We start from the raw sequence: 20,369 nt of genomic DNA, 5'->3' as shown, positions 1-20,369 counted from the left end.
CATATAGTGAATGAATCCAAGGGAGTTTCACAGAGCATTCTGGGTTGGGAAGATTTACTGAAAGTGAGGCAGTAACAGATACAGGAAAGGGAGTTACCCTTTTGATACTGTCTGACTCAATGTGACAAAGGAGCCTAGTAAGCCTTCACAATGTGAATTAAAGGTACACGAGCACACACAAAAGTGCGCATGCGCAGCACGCACACGAAGGGAACCTAAGGACATGGAATTTATGTCATCAATCCCCACCGGTCATTAGTAGGTGATAGGATGTTGTGATGTGGGTCAGTGAGATGCTTTATGTGAGCTAAACATTCATTATTACCACCCTTCCCTGTAGTCGGTTGGCTAATATCTACGGTGATTCTTGAGACAGGATGTGCCGGAACGTAACCGTCCAACGTCACACTAGTAGGAAAACACAGCAGTCTGATGAAGGTCATTTGAGCAGCACTGCTCTGAAAATCGTATTGCGCTGTCTCTTAATCATCATGGTTAAACACTGTGTTCCCTTGATGACCTAACTGTTAGTGACAATGACATTAGCATATCACTCACTGGATTTCACAATAAGGCGCTAGAGTTCATGTTGCGTTATGGATTAATAACACAATGAAAACAGGAATGTTTTAAGTGGAAAATCATCAGATGACCCATTCATGATTTATCAATGTAGTTTTTGTATGCAACTCCTATATCCACACTAGTCAGTCATCCAAAAGTCAATACGGCTTAACTGTACTCACCTTTCCGTTCACATACAGTAAGTTCAGCAGCAGTACTGGCAGTAGAATGTTTATAGCCTACTGTACAGTACACACTATACATGAAAGCATTTTAAAGGCTTGTGGGGCACTCTAGTGGCTGATCAAAGGAAAATAACCTCAGAAATGTATAGCAGAGACAGAAGACGAAGTGAGACATTCCACTCCTTCATTTTTTCTGGTTCATATAAAGACAATGAATGAAGCAGACCAGACCCAGCTGCTAATGCATCGGTGCCTATGGGAGAGCCACGCTGTTAAGCAGACCAGAATGTACCTTTTTAAAAAATGATAAACGGCCTGTGGGATATCTTTATTTATCCATCAGCTTTTTGTATAGTCGCCTACATGCAACCATTTTAAAGCATTTTGAAGGCTAGTAATTAAATCTAATGGCCTAACATAATCTACATTGATTGCACTGTATCTAAATGATTAAATACCCCACAAAACATGTAATAAAAAAAACACAACATGAAACATGCATATGTTAATACTATATTCTGCTTATAAATAGTTAATTAATGGCATTTTAATTAGAAAATTAGCTTATTACAAGTTGTTCAATTCAGATAGTTAGCCCAAACCCATAAAATAATTTCCAGACGTTTCCGCAGTGGTCTAAGCCTCTGCATCTCAGTGCTAGAGGCATCATTGCAGACCCTGGTTTGAATCCAGGCTGCATCATATCTGGCCGTGATAGGGAGTCCCATAGGGCTGCACACAATTGTCCGGGTTTGGCCGGGGTAGGCCGTCATTTTAAATAAGAATGTGTTCTTAACTTACTTGCCTAGTTAAATAAAGGTTATTAAATGGACCCATTTTTTATATTTTGTTAAAAAAATATTCTCTGAATGGGAAGTGACACATACAGTCGCAAAAACTGCCTATGCATGCCAATGCTAAAGTTCAATATTGGTCCAACAAATTGGCACAGGCCCTACCCACTGGGCAAACAAGACTAGCTCAATGAAATGACGTTGAATCAACGTGCAGCAGACATTGAATTGACGCCTATGCCTAGTGAGTAGCCTCATCACTCCGTGGTCTCCCCGAGCAAAAAGGCTAGCCCAGGCCCTGGCAATGTTGAACAGACACAGAGTTTAATCAGAAACGTCATTTTTCTTCTTGTCCAACGTCCAAGTATAAAGGCTACATTCCAAAACAGTCAACCCTCCTCTTGCTGAATTATTTTGACCTCACTTCACATGAGTTGGGGTAGAATCACAATAGTCTAGTTCTAGCTGCTGAATCAGTTTCTTATTGACGAGGATCAAAGCGGTCCAGTGCGAGAGGCGCGATGGTTGATATAGGATCAACAGCATGCGAGGGGATGTATTCAAAACTAATCGACAACTACAGGCAATATTTTGAAGACGCAGAGGTGCGCGGTCCAAAAGCGCACACTGGTAAGAAGACAAAAGACGTGTTTCCTATAAAAAGTCATGTATTTATGGAAATTATACAAATGATCTAAAATGTTTCAGTAATGAAAGCAGACAGGGATTGGAAATCAAACTGGTCTCAGAGCATTTCGTATTATTCTGTATGTAAATCCCAAACACCACATTTAGTATGATATGTTACGTTACGTATGTTTTGTATTAATTTGTGGATGTCCATCATCCATTTTGTATATGTTACGAATTACAATTCGTACTATATATATTACGAATTTGCAAAACCTATTGAAATGTATGGCATTTGGGACAAGAACACACTTCAAATCTAGGTGACCACCATTTGACAAAAACAATATTTGCATAATTTCCGGCAAAGAGAGCCTAATGACTGATTTACATGGTCAAGTTTGGGATATACTGGTTGAATCAACATTCTATCCACGTCATTTCAACAACAAAAAAAATCTATGTGAGGACGTTTAATCAACATAGAAAACTGATTTGGATTTGGAAAAAGTAATCAAAGGGAATTTTAACCTAAATCCAAAGACATGGTGACATTTTTGCTGATTTCATGTTGAATTCAAGAAAGTTCACAACTCAACCAAATGTAAATCAAAACTAGATGTTGAACTGACATCTGTGCCCAATGGGTTTGGTTATGCAGTGTTCACTCAGGCATGACGTGTATTGCATTCAAAATACAGTTCTCTCAGGGTTTCCATATCTGTCTTTCATCATTACCTTCCTCAATAGAATAGACACTGCTTCTAATTTGTATTCAATATGCTTCCTCCCACATATCTGACAACATAGCTAATTGTATAATACTACAGAACTGTCACAAGTTCTGAAGAACAATAGTTCTTTATTAAGGAATGTCATTAGTTAAATAAAATCTTGCATCTAATGTGAAAAAATATATTTGCATGCTGTGACCTTATGTCTGACTCCTAATACTGTAAAGTGAAAACATTGTCAATTTCAAAATGTGTCAATCTGTTCCTCTGGGACAGAGCTGGCAACAAGCAACACCCCTTCCCATACAGCCCATGTAGTTTTCCTGAATGCTCCTACTACTCTGTGGTGCAGTCAGGACAGACGTGCCCATACATGCTCATGACATTTAACAGCCAAATAAATGCTCTTTGTGTAATGATTACACAGCATATGCATGGACATGTTTAATTTCCTGACCTAGAATATCAACAACCATAATCCTGCCCTACAAACATTATGGGAAGTAGGATTCAACAGTAGGTATTTTGTGAATCATCGGGAGCAAGAGGTGGCCTACTGACAATACATGGTTGTTTTTAAGAGCAGTCACGTGATTATTCTTCTTTACATTACTTTTGTTCCCCTTTTAACGGTTGGCTCAATCAAATATCGAATCAACATTTATTTATTAAACAATTCTCTAAGTACTGATTGACAGGGTATAAACAGTATCCCTAATCATTAGTAGCCATTAGCCTGTTTCCTTCTCAAAAACCCACAATAACAATTGTGTATTGCAATAATTTCATTAAGGCTTATATTTAAATGATTCCGAAATTGTTTTCTTATTTGAATTCTTTTTTCTTTGTGTATACCACATAAAACATGTAAATACTGAAAGATAATTTAATCAAACCTCTTTTTCAATTATACTTACTAGTTTTTGATTTCATATTTATCTTCCATACTTTTTATAATGATTCATGAAATCTATCAATTTTCTACCAAACACACAAATATGGGTTTTTGTCTGCAGGATTAAATGTTGTTGACATTCTGAAAATATTTCAGTGTAGGCATGTTGTGCATCCCCAGTCTGCAGACAGTAGGCTGTAGTATAGTATCTGACTGTGCTATCAAGTGTTTCCGTTGCACAAAATCCCCCCAAAACCACATACAGAGCAATTAGCACCAACATTTTCAACTGAAATACAGCTCTCTACACTGGTGTCATGTACTTCTCTGTGTCCTCCATAAGAGTGTCTGTCACCTCACTGAGAGCGGGCCCCAGGCCCTACAGGTTCGCTATGGCCTGCCTGGCCACACTGTGTGCTGTCCTTCTGCTGTCCATCATCACTGCGAGCACCCACTGTGAATATATCCACAACAAACACACAGCGTTGTTTACATTTTGCCTCCGTAAACCACTTCCTGATTTACCCTAGTGTCCCAATGTGACACGACATTTAAATAAAGGCCTCTGTTTTTTTCCCTCTGTTTGGTGACTTTTGTAATCTGACTTGTGTAACCAAATCTCGCTCTTGAGCCGGCCCTGCATCCCAGTAAATGACTATTATGAAACTCTACTTGCAACCTAACAAAGTGTGAGAGCTCAAAAAACGGTTTGGAGTCAGTGATTGTTGCAGTGCCGCTAACTCTTATCCTGAACAAACCTTGATGATGTCATACTCAGCACATATAAAAGACAATGAAAATACATTTGTTGTGTTCTATGGGGCTTCTTCTTATGGCTACCACATTCAACTAGCCTTATCAAAGGTACCTCATCACCTCTGCCCTACGCTCACCGCATTCTTTGTCTTTGCCTTCCCTTTTTTAAAGACCTGTTGTTTTTTTCCTGACTGAAGTCCCCTGCTTCTTGTCTTCCTCTCAGATAAGAATCTCTATATCTGGGCTTGCGCAATGAGCATCAGGCTCCTCTGCCTCAGAACGAGTCTGGTGGTCAGATCCAGATGCAGAGAGAGACCGTCAACGTAACGGCCCCGATTGCAACCCTGAGAGAACTGCGGACGGAGAAAGAAGACCTTGTGAAGGAGAGAGACGAGCTTCTGGCCAGGTTGGCCAAATCAGGTCAGCTGTGTGTGTGTGTGTGTCATGACGCTGAAGTAAAACATTTATATCTAAATCCTTTTTTTCTGCTGTGTATGACAGAACTAGAGCCCACATCACCACTGTCACCTACGTCAACCCCATTGGCCCTTTCAACGCCTGTAACCTGTCCTCGGGACTGGCTGGTGTTCAACAGCAGCTGCTCCTACATCTCCACCAGGAGTATGCACTGGCACAACAGCCAGGCCTTGTGCAAGGAGAAAGGAGGACACCTGGCCATCGTACACACTGCTGAGGAACAGGTGAGACGGAGTGGGGAGGGAGGGAGATGGAGAAAGAGGGAGGGTGGGAAACAGAGGGAAAGAGAGAGAGGAGGGAGGTTGTGGATTAGACACTGTTGATTTTGTCAATTATCTGGCAAGGCTGGAAATAGCTGATCAATAGGGAAGATAAAGTCCAATGTCAAAAAGATAGCATTGACACACAAATTTCCTTTCCTTTCTGCCAGGGTTCTGTAGGGTTCATGATAAATGCATTGAGTTCATTTTATTTTCCTCCTGTGAATCCGTCTCCATCTGTTTGTACGTTCCTATGAAAGTCACACAGGCAGCCTTGGCCTGATATTGACAAAACTTGGGTGAATGATGCTTCTTGCTGTAGAGATTGGCCAGATGGTGGCGCTATGCATGCCCTGTTCAAAGGCACTTCAATCTTTTGTCTTGCCCATTCACCCTTTGAATGGCACACATACACAACCCATGTCTCAGTTGAGTTTGAGTTTATTTTATTTTTACAGGGACAGTGCACATTAATCAACGTTTCAGTAAAAGTGCCGGTTTTTAGCCAGCCGGCTAATTTTGAACCACAGTCCCTGGGCAGGTTATTCAAAACAATTACAATACAGACAATCAATGAACAGTGAGCACACGCAGAGCAACATAGGACAAGCAAGACATAGCATACAGACGGAGCAACATAGAACAAAAAGCAACAAGACAAAATCCATAAAAGCAACAGTGTTTCCACACCTCACAAGCTACAGACAACATGGAAAGCGGGAATACACAGCTAGGGATTATGTTCACAAATCTGATTGACCTTTAGCCATGTCTTCATGTTTTTTGTGAAAGTGTGATAGGTGGTGCAGTTATGTGTGTCTGATGGTAGTGTATTCCAAACATGGGAATCTCTCACAGAGAAAGCGGATTTACTAAAAGTGCTTTTCCTTAAGGGAACTATAGTCACCTCTCATGGCAGACCTTGTGGATCTGCTGCCATATGTTTGGGTTTTCTGTTTAACAAAAATACTGAATGGAGGGGGAGCCAGGCCATTTAGGATCTTGAATACAAGACATGCGTCGGTGTATTGCAAAAGATTTTCCCAACTCAGGAGCTCATGCTTTCTGAGGATGTAACAGTGATGATGGCTATTGGGCTTCCTATCAAGCACTTTGAGAGCCTGTTTGCAGACAGACTGAATGGGGTTTAATGTTGTACAGCAAGCTTGGGCCCAACTAGTCAAGCAGTATGTTAAGTGGGGGAGTATCATAGATTTGAAGTACAGTTCTGCTACCTCTGTAGTCAAACAATTTCGTATAAATTGGAAATTAGCTAGGTTGAATTTGGTTATTTGAATTACCTTTTTCACCTGCTTTTTAAAAGAGAGGTTGGAATCAAGTATGATGCCAAGGTTGTCACGTCCTGGCCAGTATAAAGGTTAATTAGTATTGTAGTTTGGTCAGGACGTGGCACAGGGTATTTGTTTTATGTGGTTCAGGGTGGTGTGTTTGTTAAAAGGGTGTTTGATTTAGTATTTCCGGGTTTTGGTTTATGTTTAGGTATTTCTATGTTTAGTCTAGTGTGTCTGGTTCTATGTTGAGTTAATTGGGGTTGGACTTCCAATTGAAGGCAGCTGTTTGGTGTTGCCTTTGATTGGAAGTCCTATATTAGTTGGGTGTGTTTGTCTTGTATTTTGGTGGGTGATTGTTCTGTGTTGAGCCTATGCTTTGCAGACTGTCAGTTTATCGTTCGTTTTCTTGTTTGTTGTTTTTGTATTCGTTTTGATTTAATTAAATGTTCAAATTGAACAACTGCACACCTGCTGCGTATTGGTCTACCTTTTCCGACGATGATTTCGTTATATCGTCAGAAGACGAAGAAATCCGTGACAGAATCACCCACCAACTATAGACCAAGCAGCAGAAGAAGGAGCAGAGGGAATTCGAGTTGGACTGGCGGGAGAAGTGGACCTGGGAGGAAGTTCTGGACGGGGCCGGACCTTGGCACCAGGCTGGGGAGTATCGCTGCCCGCAGTGGGAAATTGAGGCAGCCAAGGCAGAGAGGCGTAGGTACGAGACCATGGACGCGCTGAGGGAGAAGCACGAGAGGCACCCCCAATAAAAAAATTTTTGGGGGGGCACACGGGTAGTTTGGCTAGGCGTAAGAAGAGCCGGAAGCCAGCTACCCGTGGTTATATGGAGGAGCGTATGGGGTGGAGAGCGCTATGTTTCGCTGAGGAGCGCACTATCTCACCCATACGCACGCACAGTCCGGTGCGCGTTATTCCAGCCCCCCGCAGGTGCCGTGCTAGAGCGGGCATCCAGCCTGGTAGGAGGATGCCTGCGCAGCGCATCTGGTCGCCGGTACGCCTCCGAGGACCAGGCTACCCAACTCCCGCTCTACGCACGGCTACCATCAGGCCCCTGCACAGCCCAGTCTGCCCTGTACGAGCACCCCGCTCGTACAGGGCTACTAGTTCCATCCAGCCAAGGCGGGTTGTGCAGGAGGTAAGATCTAGACCGACTGTGCGCCTCCATAGCCCTGGGTTTCCAGCTCCTGTCTCTCGTGCGGACCCGGAAGTGCGTCAACCCAGTCCGACTCGTCCTGTTCCCGCTCCCCGCACTAGCCTGGAGGTGCGTGTTCATAATCTGGTAAGCCCAGTACCAGCACCACGCACCAGGCTACAAGTGCGTAAACCCAGCCACGCCAGTCAACAGTCATCAGAGCTGCCCGCCAGTCAACAGTCGTCAGAGCTGCCCGCCAGTCAACAGTCGTCAGAGCTGCCCGCCAGTCAACAGTCGTCGTCAGAGCTGCCCGCCAGTCACCAGTCGTCGTCAGAGCTGCCCGCCAGTCACCAGTCGTCGTCAGAGCTGCCCGCCAGTCACCAGTCGTCGTCAGAGCTGCCCGCCAGTCACCAGTCGTCGTCAGAGCTGCCCGCCAGTCACCAGTCGTCGTCAGAGCTGCCCGCCAGTCACCAGTCGTCGTCAGAGCTGCCCGCCAGTCACCAGTCGTCGTCAGAGCTGCCCGCCAGTCAACAGTCGTCGTCAGAGCTGCCCGCCAGTCAACAGTCGTCAACAGACTGCGCTGAACTGCCGGAGTGGCCAGACTGCCCTGAACTGCCGGAGTGGCCAGACTGCCCTGAACTGCCGGAGTGGCCAGACTGCCCTGAACTGCCGGAGTGGCCAGACTGCCCTGAACTGCCAGACTGCCCTGAACTGCCGGAGTGGCCAGACTGTCCCGAGTTGCCAGACTGTCCCGAGTTGCCAGACTGTCCCGAGTGGCCAGACTGTCCCGAGTTGCCAGACTGTCCCGAGTTGCCAGACTGCCCAGACTGTCCCGAGTTGCCAGACTGTCCCGAGTTGCCAGACTGCCCCGAGTTGCCAGACTGCCCAGACTGTCCCTCGGCGATGCCAGAGTGGCCCGACTGTCCCTCGGCGATGCCAGAGTGGCCCGACTGTCCCTCGGCGATGCCAGAGTGGCCCGACTGTCCCTCGGCGATGCCAGAGTGGCCCGACTGTCCCTCGGCGATGCCAGAGTGGCCCGACAGCCTGGAACGGCCGGAACCAGAGCCACCTCCAGATATAGGTGGGTTGGGGAGGGGGGGTGTAGCACAGTGCCGTCGTTGACGGCAGCCACCCTCCCTTCCCTCCCTTTAGTAGAGGGGAATTTTGGTTTTGTTGTTTGGGGTTGTTTTTTTTTTTTTCGTTTTAAGGCGCTTCCGGGGTTAGCACCTTTAAGGGGGGGGGTACTGTCACGTCCTGGCCAGTATAAAGGTTAATTAGTATTGTAGTTTGGTCAGGACGTGGCAGAGGGTATTTGTTTTATGTGGTTCAGGGTGGTGTGTTTGTTAAAAGGGTGTTTGATTTAGTATTTCCGGGTTTTGGTTTATGTTTAGGTATTTCTATGTTTAGTCTAGTGTGTCTGGTTCTATGTTGAGTTAATTGGGGTTGGACTTCCAATTGAAGGCAGCTGTTTGGTGTTGCCTTTGATTGGAAGTCCTATATTAGTTGGGTGTGTTTGTCTTGTATTTTGGGGGTGATTGTTCTGTGTTTAGCCTAGTGCCTTACCAGACTGTCAGTTTGGCAATCATTCGTGGTTTTTGTTATTTTTGTACGTTCGTTTTTTTGGAAGTTAATAAACAAGATGAGCATACACATACCTGCTGCGTTTTGGTCCTCAATCACCGACGACAACCGTGACAAAGGTTCTTAAAATCAGATACCACCTGGAGCTTCTCCCCTGACACATAGACATCTGGCTCAGTAGCATCTGTTGCCCTCTTTGTGAAAAACATGCAGACAGTTTTTTTCACATTGAGATGCAAACACGAGTCACTGAGCCACTTTGTAATCTGGACCATTACAGTAGTGAGTTCTTGTGCAGCTTGTTGTTTGCTCTTTGCATGCATTTGAACTTCAGACCCAGTACAGACAGAAGGCAGATCATTAATGTACAGGCTGAACAGGAGGAGCCCCAGTATTGACCCTTGGGGCACGCCCACATCATAACTAAGAGTGGGCGACAGCTCATTGCTCACTCTGACACACTGAGTTCTGCCTTCAAGGTATGATTTCATCCATCTAAAGGCATCGGGGGAAAAGTTGAACTTGGACAATTTTGTGATGAGAATCTCATGGTTAACAATATCAAAAGCCTTCCTTAGGTCCAGAAACACAGCCCCAACAACGCCCCCTTTGTCCATCTTGGACTTCACATTTTCCAGAAGAAAGCAGTTGGCCGTTTCTATGGAGTAGGTTTTTGGCTTTGCCGGGCTACAACAAAAATGTGTCCGTCTTTTCGTGGACGCGGATGAAGTCTACCCCAGGACTATTGGATTCAATCAACACTAAAATGATTGGCTTCATACACATTGGCCTAAATTATCCCCGGATTGTGGTGGTGCATTTTTTAAATATTGAGTCTGACTAACCATGTAAAACAAGGTTAAATTCTTGTTTGATATACCAGAATACAACTATACCTGGGATTGTTTAAATATGGGTCTGAGTCCCATCATTTAATGTGAGAACCTGCTTTCTATTTCAGAAATGAGTATATTCATTTAGTTTTTCAAATTGTTTGGTTTACTTGTGTTCTCAGTTGGTACATGTGATGCAAACAGGTTATGGTTCATTTGACTGTGTTTTTCATACCCCAAGCCAGGTGTGTGCGATACTGTAGGCCCTACCAATTTGTTGTTCCCATCTTTAAACTTCTTCAGTTGAGCACCTGCCCATTTTGCATTGATGGACAGGATCAAGATTGATTACACTGCCTTTTTGTATGCTGTAAATTAGACTTTTCACTGTTACAGCATTCTAACAAATTCATGTTTTGCCTTCTGCATGCTCTGAGTCATCCAGAAGATTACTAGAGAGTCTGTATACTGTTATGAGATTATCAACATGCGCCTAAGGATCACAGCCTTAGAAATTGAGTTGGGATGAACCTATGGAACCCCCTGCACAACTTTCATTCAAGATGAAAGCTGCCGTTTTAGTGGGTTTGTTAAACACTTGCAGCCCAACCCCTCCACCACCACCCCACCCCACCCAATGTTGTCAATGTTCCATATTTGCATTATCTCGTTATTGGCTTATGTAATTTGCTAGCTCATTAGGTCTAGTTTCCACATGTTGAGTGCAAATGCGGCATTTGAGCTTCTAGAGATTGAGAGACAAGGTATCACTGCAAGCATAAACCTTGTCTCATCAGAACTGCAGGAGCAGTACTTTGGATGGACAAACTGGCATTTATCAGCATCAATGTGCCTTTCATTGCAATCAGCATATTTGTAAACCTGTTTTTTGCCTTCTGCCTGTTCTGTCCTCTGCCTGGCAGAGAGCAACTCAAACAGCCTGTGAAGATACTACTGGGCTTCTTGGTTTGCTGCACCACTGTTTTCCTGGTTGCACTTATTGCAATGAAATACTTCCTGTTCACGGAACATCTGGAGCTCTGGCTTGCTGCTAATCTGATAGTGGGGCACACTTTCCCCACTAGTATGACAACCTCTGTTTGGGTGAATTTCTTCTACTACACTCAGATTGTCCCTTCCCAGCGAGCTCTCTTCACCTGGGTGAAGAGGAACATCAAAATAATGATTTACTGGATCCTGTTTATTGACAGTCTTGTTTTTGTTTGATATTTCTCTTCATCTTCCTGCAGTAGTTGATTTACTCAACAACGTCTCTGGAAATGCTAATTGCACTTGCATATCAATGAACACCACTGTGTCTGCCTCTCCAAATGCCCTGTGTTACACTGAGACGGCACGTGTTGTTTTGAAAATAACCTACATCTTTTTTGGACTCTGCGTGGTAGTTTGGTCGAGCTGTGCCATTGTGAGCTACCTGCACAGACACATGGAGAGCATGAAAGGGAGCGGCAGCCCCTTCTCTTCTCCCCGTCTGCGCAGTCAGATGAGGGTCACCATTACTGGGATCCTGCAGGGAATTCTCTACATCATTTGCTTTCTATGGCTCATCTTTTATATCTTCAAAGATTTTTTCTCTACAGATTTTGACAATAATGGAAATATCTTCTACACAGTCATCTCTCTGTACATGTTTGGCACCACTGTAAACCTGGGAATTGGTCAGTCTGTTTTCCGACAGAGGGCAGCTGATGTTTGGCATAAAGCTCACCTGGATGTAAGGTCGAAGTTGTGTGGATGAATCAATCAGGTGTATGGCATCGAACCTTATGCTTTGTTTTATTTAAACGTGTCATGCTGTGTTGACTTATAGTCTACACCAGGACCATATCTACCCCGGGGCTATATCTACCCCAGGGCTATATCTACCCCGGGAATATATCTATCCCGGGACTGTATCTACCCTGGGACTATATCTACCCCAGGACTATATCTACCCCGGGACTATATTGATACATAGATGAAATCAATGCTAATAATAATTTGGCTTCATAGACATGGCCTAAATGATTTAAGTTCTTGTTTTGTAAACCAGAATTAAGCCTTCACCTGGATTTATTGAAACTGGGTCTGTGAAACTGGCCCATAATGTAGTAGGCTATAATATTGAACAAATTAGTCATTATACTCTATTTACTTTTTATGTTTTTATTATGTGTTCCTCTGTAGCCCATTTGGTAGAGAATGGCTCTTGCAATGCTAGGATAGTGGGTTTGATTCCTGCAACCACCCGTACATAAAATGTATGCACGCATGACAAAGTTGTTTAGGATGAAGGTGTCTGCTGAATGGCATATATTATTATATTTCTACATATATTTTCCAACTGTATCTGATATGCGATTACATTATGATACATTTGACTGCATTTTTCATACATCAGATGTGTGATATATTTGTTTTTCCATCCTTTAACTTTTTCGGTGGACTATAATAATAAATGACATATAATGTGTTTAGTACATTATGATTACTAAAATGGATAACTACACGTTCTTGCTGTAAATTGACCTCTATATTGTACTTTTGGTCACTCTGTGACAAATCTTTAACTTGTTAAAAGCAACTTGTGAAATGTGTGACTTTGCTTTGTGTACGCAATAAAAAATAACAAAAATGTGTACCCCCAAAGGATTTCCATGCAGGACAAGTGGGCTATTACAAACTACTGATCGGACCATAGAAATAAAATGACTTCCTGTTTTAAACCTATGGGTACACTCAGTATGGCCACTGGTCCATCCATTGACTTGAATGGCAATGACCATTCTAGTCATTCTATTTCTATGGGTCCATGTAACTACCTATAGCCCAGGTAAAGAGAGGCCTGTGGCTCTGGATCCGTAGGTAACCGCTCCGTTCCGCCCCTGCCCCGCCCCCCTGGATCCCCTGGAAAGATCCGGATCACGTTCCGTGCATGTGTTTCTTTACCTCTACTTTAAGCACACATTTTTGTGGTCACCTCTCCCTTTACATTTCTCACTGTCCAATCGTGAATGATGATAATTCTTCAGGTTTTACCTGTGAAACGTCCATGCAGCATCTGCATGTCAACCATTCGATCACAATCAGTTTCATGGGAATATGCATTTCGATCTTCTTAGTTATGTACAGTGTTGTTTCAAATTCTGTACAGTAGGCGAATTCTAGAGCAGATGGTGTTAACAAACTGTAGCATACCTGTTTTGTATCTTTATGTAATCTTGTTCAACTTTAATCTAACTATTAAACAAACACCATTTGCCAGAGTAGCCTGTTCTCTATGGGCCCGATTTAGACTTAGGAAATGTACTCCTTTCCTGTGCACGCCTTTCCTACCACTTCTCAGTAGTTGGTATTCAGACTTACCTTATGCAGGTGCATAATGGGCTAGGCAGGCGTGGTTCCCTTGTGCGTGCTGAATAAATGTAACTAAACCGCTGAAAACCCTCCCCCTTGCTGGCCAACAGATTTTCTCATGGAATTTTCATTCAATAGGTCTTTCAGCAACTTTATCTAAAGCCATCCCTTTAAATTTGGTGCACCTTTTTTAATTATAGTTTTTCTCGACAGACTCACTGGAATGTATGGAGAGAACGGTTCAGAATATAGCGCTCAATGAAGAAAGACATGTAAATACATGCATATTCATCTCCCTTTCAGCACCAATTGGTAGATTTGAAAAAACTCTGATCTTGTATATTAGTTAATTATTTAGGGATAGGAAATGATTTATGAATAATAAATAAGCAGGTTTGGAGAGGCTTTACACACTAAATTATATTGGTGAATAAAAAATAGTGGTTTGATTCACCCTGAAAGTTGCCATGTTCAATTGTTTACTCTATGAAATATTGGAAGGTGAGAAAAGTGTACAATAGGGGTTGAACAGTCATCCTATATGTACCCTAATAATTCTCACTAATCATGGAACTGTGATAACGGTCCGGTCGTTGTGAACCGTGCACACACATTACCATATGCGTTCCATAATGATTCAAATAGGCTACATGTCCCAAATTACTGCACAACTTGTAATACTTTAGCCTAATATGATCCACTATTGCTAGCGACCCCCAGGAACAACCACACAAACGTGACAGAGGAATGAAAGGTAAACTAACGATGTAATGGAATGATGCAAAATGTAAGGAAACTAACACTAAATGGACAGTTATAAATGTAGGTGGATATAACTGACAGAGGCTACTGATAGTGGCTAATATTTAACCCAATACAAATTTGTAAAAAATACAGTAAAAAGTCTAGGAATATAATTAAAACATTCAACTCGGTACGTTTGGCGCTATACTGTCTTTTGCACATGGCTACCGAAACCTATAGCTTGGGTCTCCAAATTTTATCCCTTCAGGTTATAAGGCCAGCATTTCATAAACTTCACTGTGGAAAAGGTGATTATGTTGAGATGCTTCAGTTCGCTGCCATATGACTGGTTTCACATTTGTCTCCAGAGATCAAAAGGTAAAATAGATCTAAAAAAATTGTCATTTATATTTATAATCCCCTTTTCCAAACAATTTACTAATTTGCCTAGCTCTTATCAATAGCTCAGCCTCTTATCAATTTGTAAATGATAGTGAATTATGTTTATATTTCTATCGAAGAAAAAGAAGGTAAATGTTTTTCCACTTGGAACCGACAGGTTGCTCAACCTTATTCATTGTTTTATGGCGCGTAAAGCTGGTGTAATTATCAGGGAATTAAGTCAAGGGATTTTTTTTTTTATATCCACCCCAAACGAATAGCGGATGAATAGTTCAAGTTTTATTAGTTGTATGTACGAGATACAAATGGTATACTTCGTCCGATTAAATGCTTACTTGCAGGTTCCTTCTCGACAATGCAACAACAATAAGAAATATTCATAGATAGGATTACGAACATAAAGTAAATGGCAGTAGAGTAGAATAACAATTGTAGTATAAGTATCATTTATAGTCCAATGTTTCCACATGTATTGGGAAAGGGGGGATTGCATCAAAAGGGAATTATGTTTAATTTACGCTCGCTTAACACAGGTTGGAATTCAAAAAACAGAAACAGCTACTAATTTACTATAGGTTGTTGTACCCTAGATCTAGTGCACATGGACACTGACCTCTGGGACTGTGTGCTCAGTCAGTAAAAGTATTGACCTTACAATCCAGTAATATAGACAAGGACAGTCTGTGTGTACATACACACTTACCAGTATGTTTTGGCATGCATACTTTGAAAGAGAATCTTTCACCTTTGGCCCTGTTTCCCCTCCCCATGGGGCCATAATCTCACTTGTTTTCTCCAGGTTTTTCTTCCCTCCATCCCTTGATGCTGTGTCAGCCTGGTCATATGATCTCTCTTCCTCTTTCTTAATGTGTTTTCAAATGACTTTAGTGTTGCTTCAGATGACCTTCTTCCTCTTTCTTTGCTTTATCCTTACTTTTTAATGAATATTCTTCTTCTTCTTTACATATTCCACTGTTTTGTCTATCCTCACTACTGCTGCAATAAAAACAGCATTAAGAGAGTGAAGAATATGGTTCATCATTGTACATGATGCAAGTGTTTTTATCTAACCTTTATTTATACAGGTTTGTCTCACTGAGATAAAAAAATATATATATATATTTTGCAAGAGAGAGGCACTGTAGATAACACAGTTCATTAGTGCACACCAATGGTCAACAGCTATTCTATATATTATATATGTTTTATTTATATTATGTACTATGCATTATACCAAGATATGTTTGGTTGATTTTGTGGGATTTTCTAAAGAAACCATTTTTCTCCCTGTGTAGCTTTTGGGAGGAGGGTAAGCCCAACAACCACATTGACAAAGACTGTGGCTACATCGTGAAGACACGCAAGCTGGAGCGCAAAGCCAGCTGGTATGACGCCCCATGCACCATGTACCGGCCCTTCATCTGTGAGATAGAGATGCAGTCCTCTGTTCCTGCTACTTAGAGATAAGCACTTACCAGGCTCATGTTGGATCCAGAACTACTTCCTCTTTGAGCTGGAATTGTCATTGTTCATAATGATAGACCAGTGATGACCAACCCTTCACCTGGGTACACTGGTTTTTGCTCTAACCCTGCTCTAACTTATCTGATTCAGCTAATCAAGGTTCGGATGAGCAGCTGATTAGTAGAATAAGGTGTGTTAGAGCAGGGCAAGAGCAAAACCTTGCAAGCCCTATAGCTCTTCATGAGGAGGTTTGGCCACCTCTGTAGTACACTTTGGTAGACTTTTGCAGCATTATCAGGCCTGAAGGGGAATGATTTACTTTACTAGTCTACTGTATTTTGTTTTTTCAATTGTAAATGTACTCAAGGAACATGTTAGTTACTGTTGTGTCATTGAAGTGGTCGCCAAAGTTCAAAATCCTTCTAAAGCACTATCTGTCAATCAATAGTCATGTTATTTAGACTTATAGAAGAGGAAAAAATATTTATGAAAAGAAATGTTATTCCTGAAACAGATTATCAAATGATGTATTAATAACAATGCAACTACATTTTATTCTGAATCTGTTGATTTTGTAAATCAAAATGATTAAAATGGAAAAATAGTTATTAACCTATTCACTATTATATATTATGTTCGACAAACACTTTTTATTCTAGTGGTTATGGTTAGTATTGGGGAAGGGTAATATGGTTCTAGGTAATCTGCCTAGACCAGCACAGCTATATATATCCTGTTCCAGTGTCATTCTCTAGGCGGCAGTAATGATAGGTGTTTGGGACCGTCAATCAACAAAGGAAATAATAACATATATGCTAACTGTAGACCTACAGTATAAGTAACTTGTTTGCTAAATCATTGCCTCACCTATTTAGATGTGTGGTGTTATGCTATTTGAATACTGTGCAGGAGCATGACTATAGCAAGATTTTGAAGCATCATTGAGTTTAGTTTATTGGTCTTTCAGCAGTATTACAGGTTCTTCAAAAACGGAATTACTTTGCTGTTACGATTAAAAACATTGATGTTGAATAAATAAGACAATTTCCAAATGCTGTGAAAGTTTTTGCAAAATCACATTGCAAAGTGTTGGACTGATAGACAAAGTGTGTATTGCCACTGTGAATGAATTTGACACTGCAGACATAATGCTCAAGTAAGCCTACTACGTAACGCTGTCATCATTACTTTGCCTCACTTTTCCAGTAACCTAGCAATACATGAGCTAAGTTGCAGGTTCATTCAAAGTTCAGTATATGTCAATCCGCACCAGTAACTCTACTTCTGTCCCTGTTCTGCTCCAATCCAGCCTGTGTGTGTGTGGTGTGACAGTAGGATGTGTACTGCAACAGCAAAATACACATTTCTTGGACTAATTAAAGCACACATGCAGTATTTTTTATCACATTTTAAATCATCCCTATATATGTAATAAATCACTGTGTGTTTATTTCATGAATATAACTCCAAATATATGATTAACGAAAAGAGCCTACCCGCTTACCCCCTCAAAGTAGGAGGATACATATGCAAATAAAAGATGACTATTGGTCAGAATAGGTCGTTATGACTAAATCTTCATAATATGGTGCAGAGCGTTTGTGTCACATCCTGACCCTTGGAAGAGGTAATTTTCCATAGTAGAGTGGTCAAGGCGTGACAGGTGGTTGTTTTGGGTGGTTTTGTGTTTTCTGGTGGGCTTTTTCTAGATTTCTATTTCTATGTTTTGTTTTCTATGTTTTGGCCGGGTATGGTTTCCAATCAGAGGCAGGTGTCTATCGTTGTCTCTGATTGGAAGCCATACTTAGGCAGCCTGTTTTTCCTTTGGGGTTTGTGGGTAGTTGTTTTCCGTTTAGTTGTTCATGTACCTGACGGAACTGTTGGCTGTCGTTTTGTTATTTTTGTTTAAGTGTTGTCATTAAAAGAAATATAAGCACTTTACACGCTGCGCCTTGGTCTACTCATGTTGACGCCTGTGACAGTTTGAGACCCCAGCTCCTCTAAAACCACTGACAACTACATGCCGTTTTCAAGGGATTGTTAAATAAATCTTAGAACTATTTGCTTTTAATATCATCACCTCTTGAAGACCATAGTAGGAACAACACATTTCCGATTACTACACATTTAGCTCTATCATCAGAGTTATACAGCAAGTAACTTTGTGCTTTTCATGATCAGTAAACATCAATTGATCATATATTTTCAGATAGGTGAGGGTAGCCTTTCCATTTGGCATGTAGCTAATAAAGTTAGCTTTCTGGAGACTAGCTACTCATTACTTAATGTCTTATTAGCTAGCTAGCCAGTCAATCAATGTAGCCTATTGTCTATGCTTGTCTGCAGCAATCGTGATTAAAACCTCTTAAAAACAATGCTGAAAAGAAGATAATGTTAGATAACTTCGCTAGGTAGGCCTACGTTGGTTGGAGAAAAAAGTACATTACCACTATGTTTAGCCGACTGTACAAAGTTTCTACCGGTAGCTTGCAAAGTAAACATTATCAGCTAAGAGTACATCGGCAAATGCGCCCTTCTGCTGCTTGACAGGCAGAGCCCACAAAAATGGGAATTGAAAATTAACATAAATCCCTCACACTTGTCAGGTATAGTTCACTTACTTTATATCACTCAAATATCCAATTAATGGTGGCCAATATTGAGTGATATCGTGAGGCTAGCCTAACGTATCTGAAATTACATGATCAAGTGGTGTTTACTGATCATGAAAAGCATGCAGTTCCATTTGTAGTTCTGACTATGCTCTTCAAGAGGTGATGATATTACAACAAAATAAACTCAGCAAAAAAAGAAACGTCCTCTCACTGTCAACTGCGTTTATTTTCAGCAAACTTAACATGTGTAAATATTTATATGAACATAACAAGATTCAACAACTGAGACATAAACTGAACAAGTTCCACAGACATGTGACTAACAGAAATTGACAAATGTGTCCCTGAACAAAGGGGGGGTCAAAATCAAAAGTAACAGTCAGTATCTGGTGAGGGCACCAGCTGCATTAAGTACTGCAGTGCATCTCCTCCTCATGGGCTTCACCAGATTTACCAGTTCTTGCTGTGAGATGTTACCCCACTTCTTGCTGCTCAATGGGATTGGGATCCGGGGTCTTCGCTGGCCGTGGCAGAACACTGACATTCCTGTCTTGCAGGAAATCACGCACAGAACGAGCAGAATGGGTAGCACATGAGAGAAGATGTCTTCCCTGTAACGCACAGCGTTGAGATTGCCTGCAATGACAACAAGCTCAGTCCGATGATGCTGTGACACACCGCCCCAGACCACCCCCAGATCGATCCCGCTCCAGAGTACAGGCCTCGGTGTAACGCTCATTCCTTCGACGATAAACACGAATCGGACTATCACCCCTGGTGAGACAAAACCGCGACTCGTCAGTGAAGAGCATTTTTTGCCAGTCCTGTCTGGTCCAGCGATGGTGGGTTTGTGCCCATAGGCAACGTTGTTGCCTGTGATGTCTGGTGAGGACCTGTCTTACAACAGGTCTACAAGCCCTCAGTCCAGCCTCTCTCAGCCTATTGTGGACAGTCTGAGCACTGATGGAGGGATTGTGCGTTCCTGATGTAACTCGGGCAGTTGTTGTTACCATCCTGTACCTGTCCCGCAGGTGTGATGTTCGGATGTACCGATCCTATGCAGGTGTTGTTACACATGGTCTGCCACTGCGAGGATGATCAGCTGTCCGTCCTGTCTCCCTGTAGCGCTGTCTTAGGCGTCTCACAGTACGCACATTGCAATGTATTGCTCTGGCCACATCTGCAGTCCTCATACCTCCTTGCAGCATGCCTAAGGCACGTTCACGCAGATGAGCAGGGACCCTGGGCATCTTGCTTTTGGTGTTTTTCAGAGTCAGTAGAAAGGCCTCTTTAGTGTCCTAAGTTTTCATAACTGTGACCTTAATTGCCTACCATCTGTAAGCTGTTAGTGTCTTAACGACCGTTCCACAGGTGCGGGTTCAATAATTGTTTATGGTTCATTGAACAAGCATGGGAAACAGTGTTTAAACCCTTTACAATGAAGATCTGTGAAGTTAATTGGATATTTACGAATTATCTTTTTTTGCTCAGTTTAATTAACATTTATTCAACAATCTCTTGAAATCGCCACGCAGTTGTCAATGGTTTTAGCGGAGCAGATTATGATGTCATGATCTGGGCCAAAAATTCCATGCATTCTTTTTCAAACAGCTTTTACACAAAAATGGGATTA

General features: G+C 42.1%; 1 protein-coding gene across 1 annotated transcript; it reads left to right on the top strand.

Moving 5' to 3' along the window:
• The first annotated feature begins 1,862 nt into the window (after positions 1-1,862).
• LOC106569984 (type-2 ice-structuring protein) lies at positions 1,863-17,173 on the top strand. The gene is made up of 4 exons (XM_014141795.2): positions 1,863-2,173; positions 4,782-4,978; positions 5,060-5,259; positions 15,953-17,173. The coding sequence occupies exons 2-4, from the start codon at positions 4,861-4,863 to the stop codon at positions 15,968-15,970; spliced, it is 336 nt and encodes a 111-aa protein (XP_013997270.1). The 5' UTR covers positions 1,863-2,173; positions 4,782-4,860; the 3' UTR covers positions 15,971-17,173.
• Positions 17,174-20,369: the final 3,196 nt, after the last annotated feature.

The sequence above is a fragment of the Salmo salar genome, chromosome ssa14 (genome assembly GCF_905237065.1).
Source record: "Salmo salar chromosome ssa14, Ssal_v3.1, whole genome shotgun sequence".
NCBI lineage: Eukaryota > Metazoa > Chordata > Actinopteri > Salmoniformes > Salmonidae > Salmo > Salmo salar.
This window is presented reverse-complemented; position numbering and strand designations above follow the sequence as displayed.

Excerpts from the sequence above, each read along its gene's own strand:
- LOC106569984 (XM_014141795.2), top strand. The coding sequence starts at position 4,861 with ATGCAGAGAGAGACCGTCAACGTAACGGCCCCGATTGCAACCCTGAGA. Across the intron at positions 4,979-5,059 it reads GGCCAGGTTGGCCAAATCAG|AACTAGAGCCCACATCACCA; the intron begins GTCAGCTGTGTG and ends TGTGTATGACAG.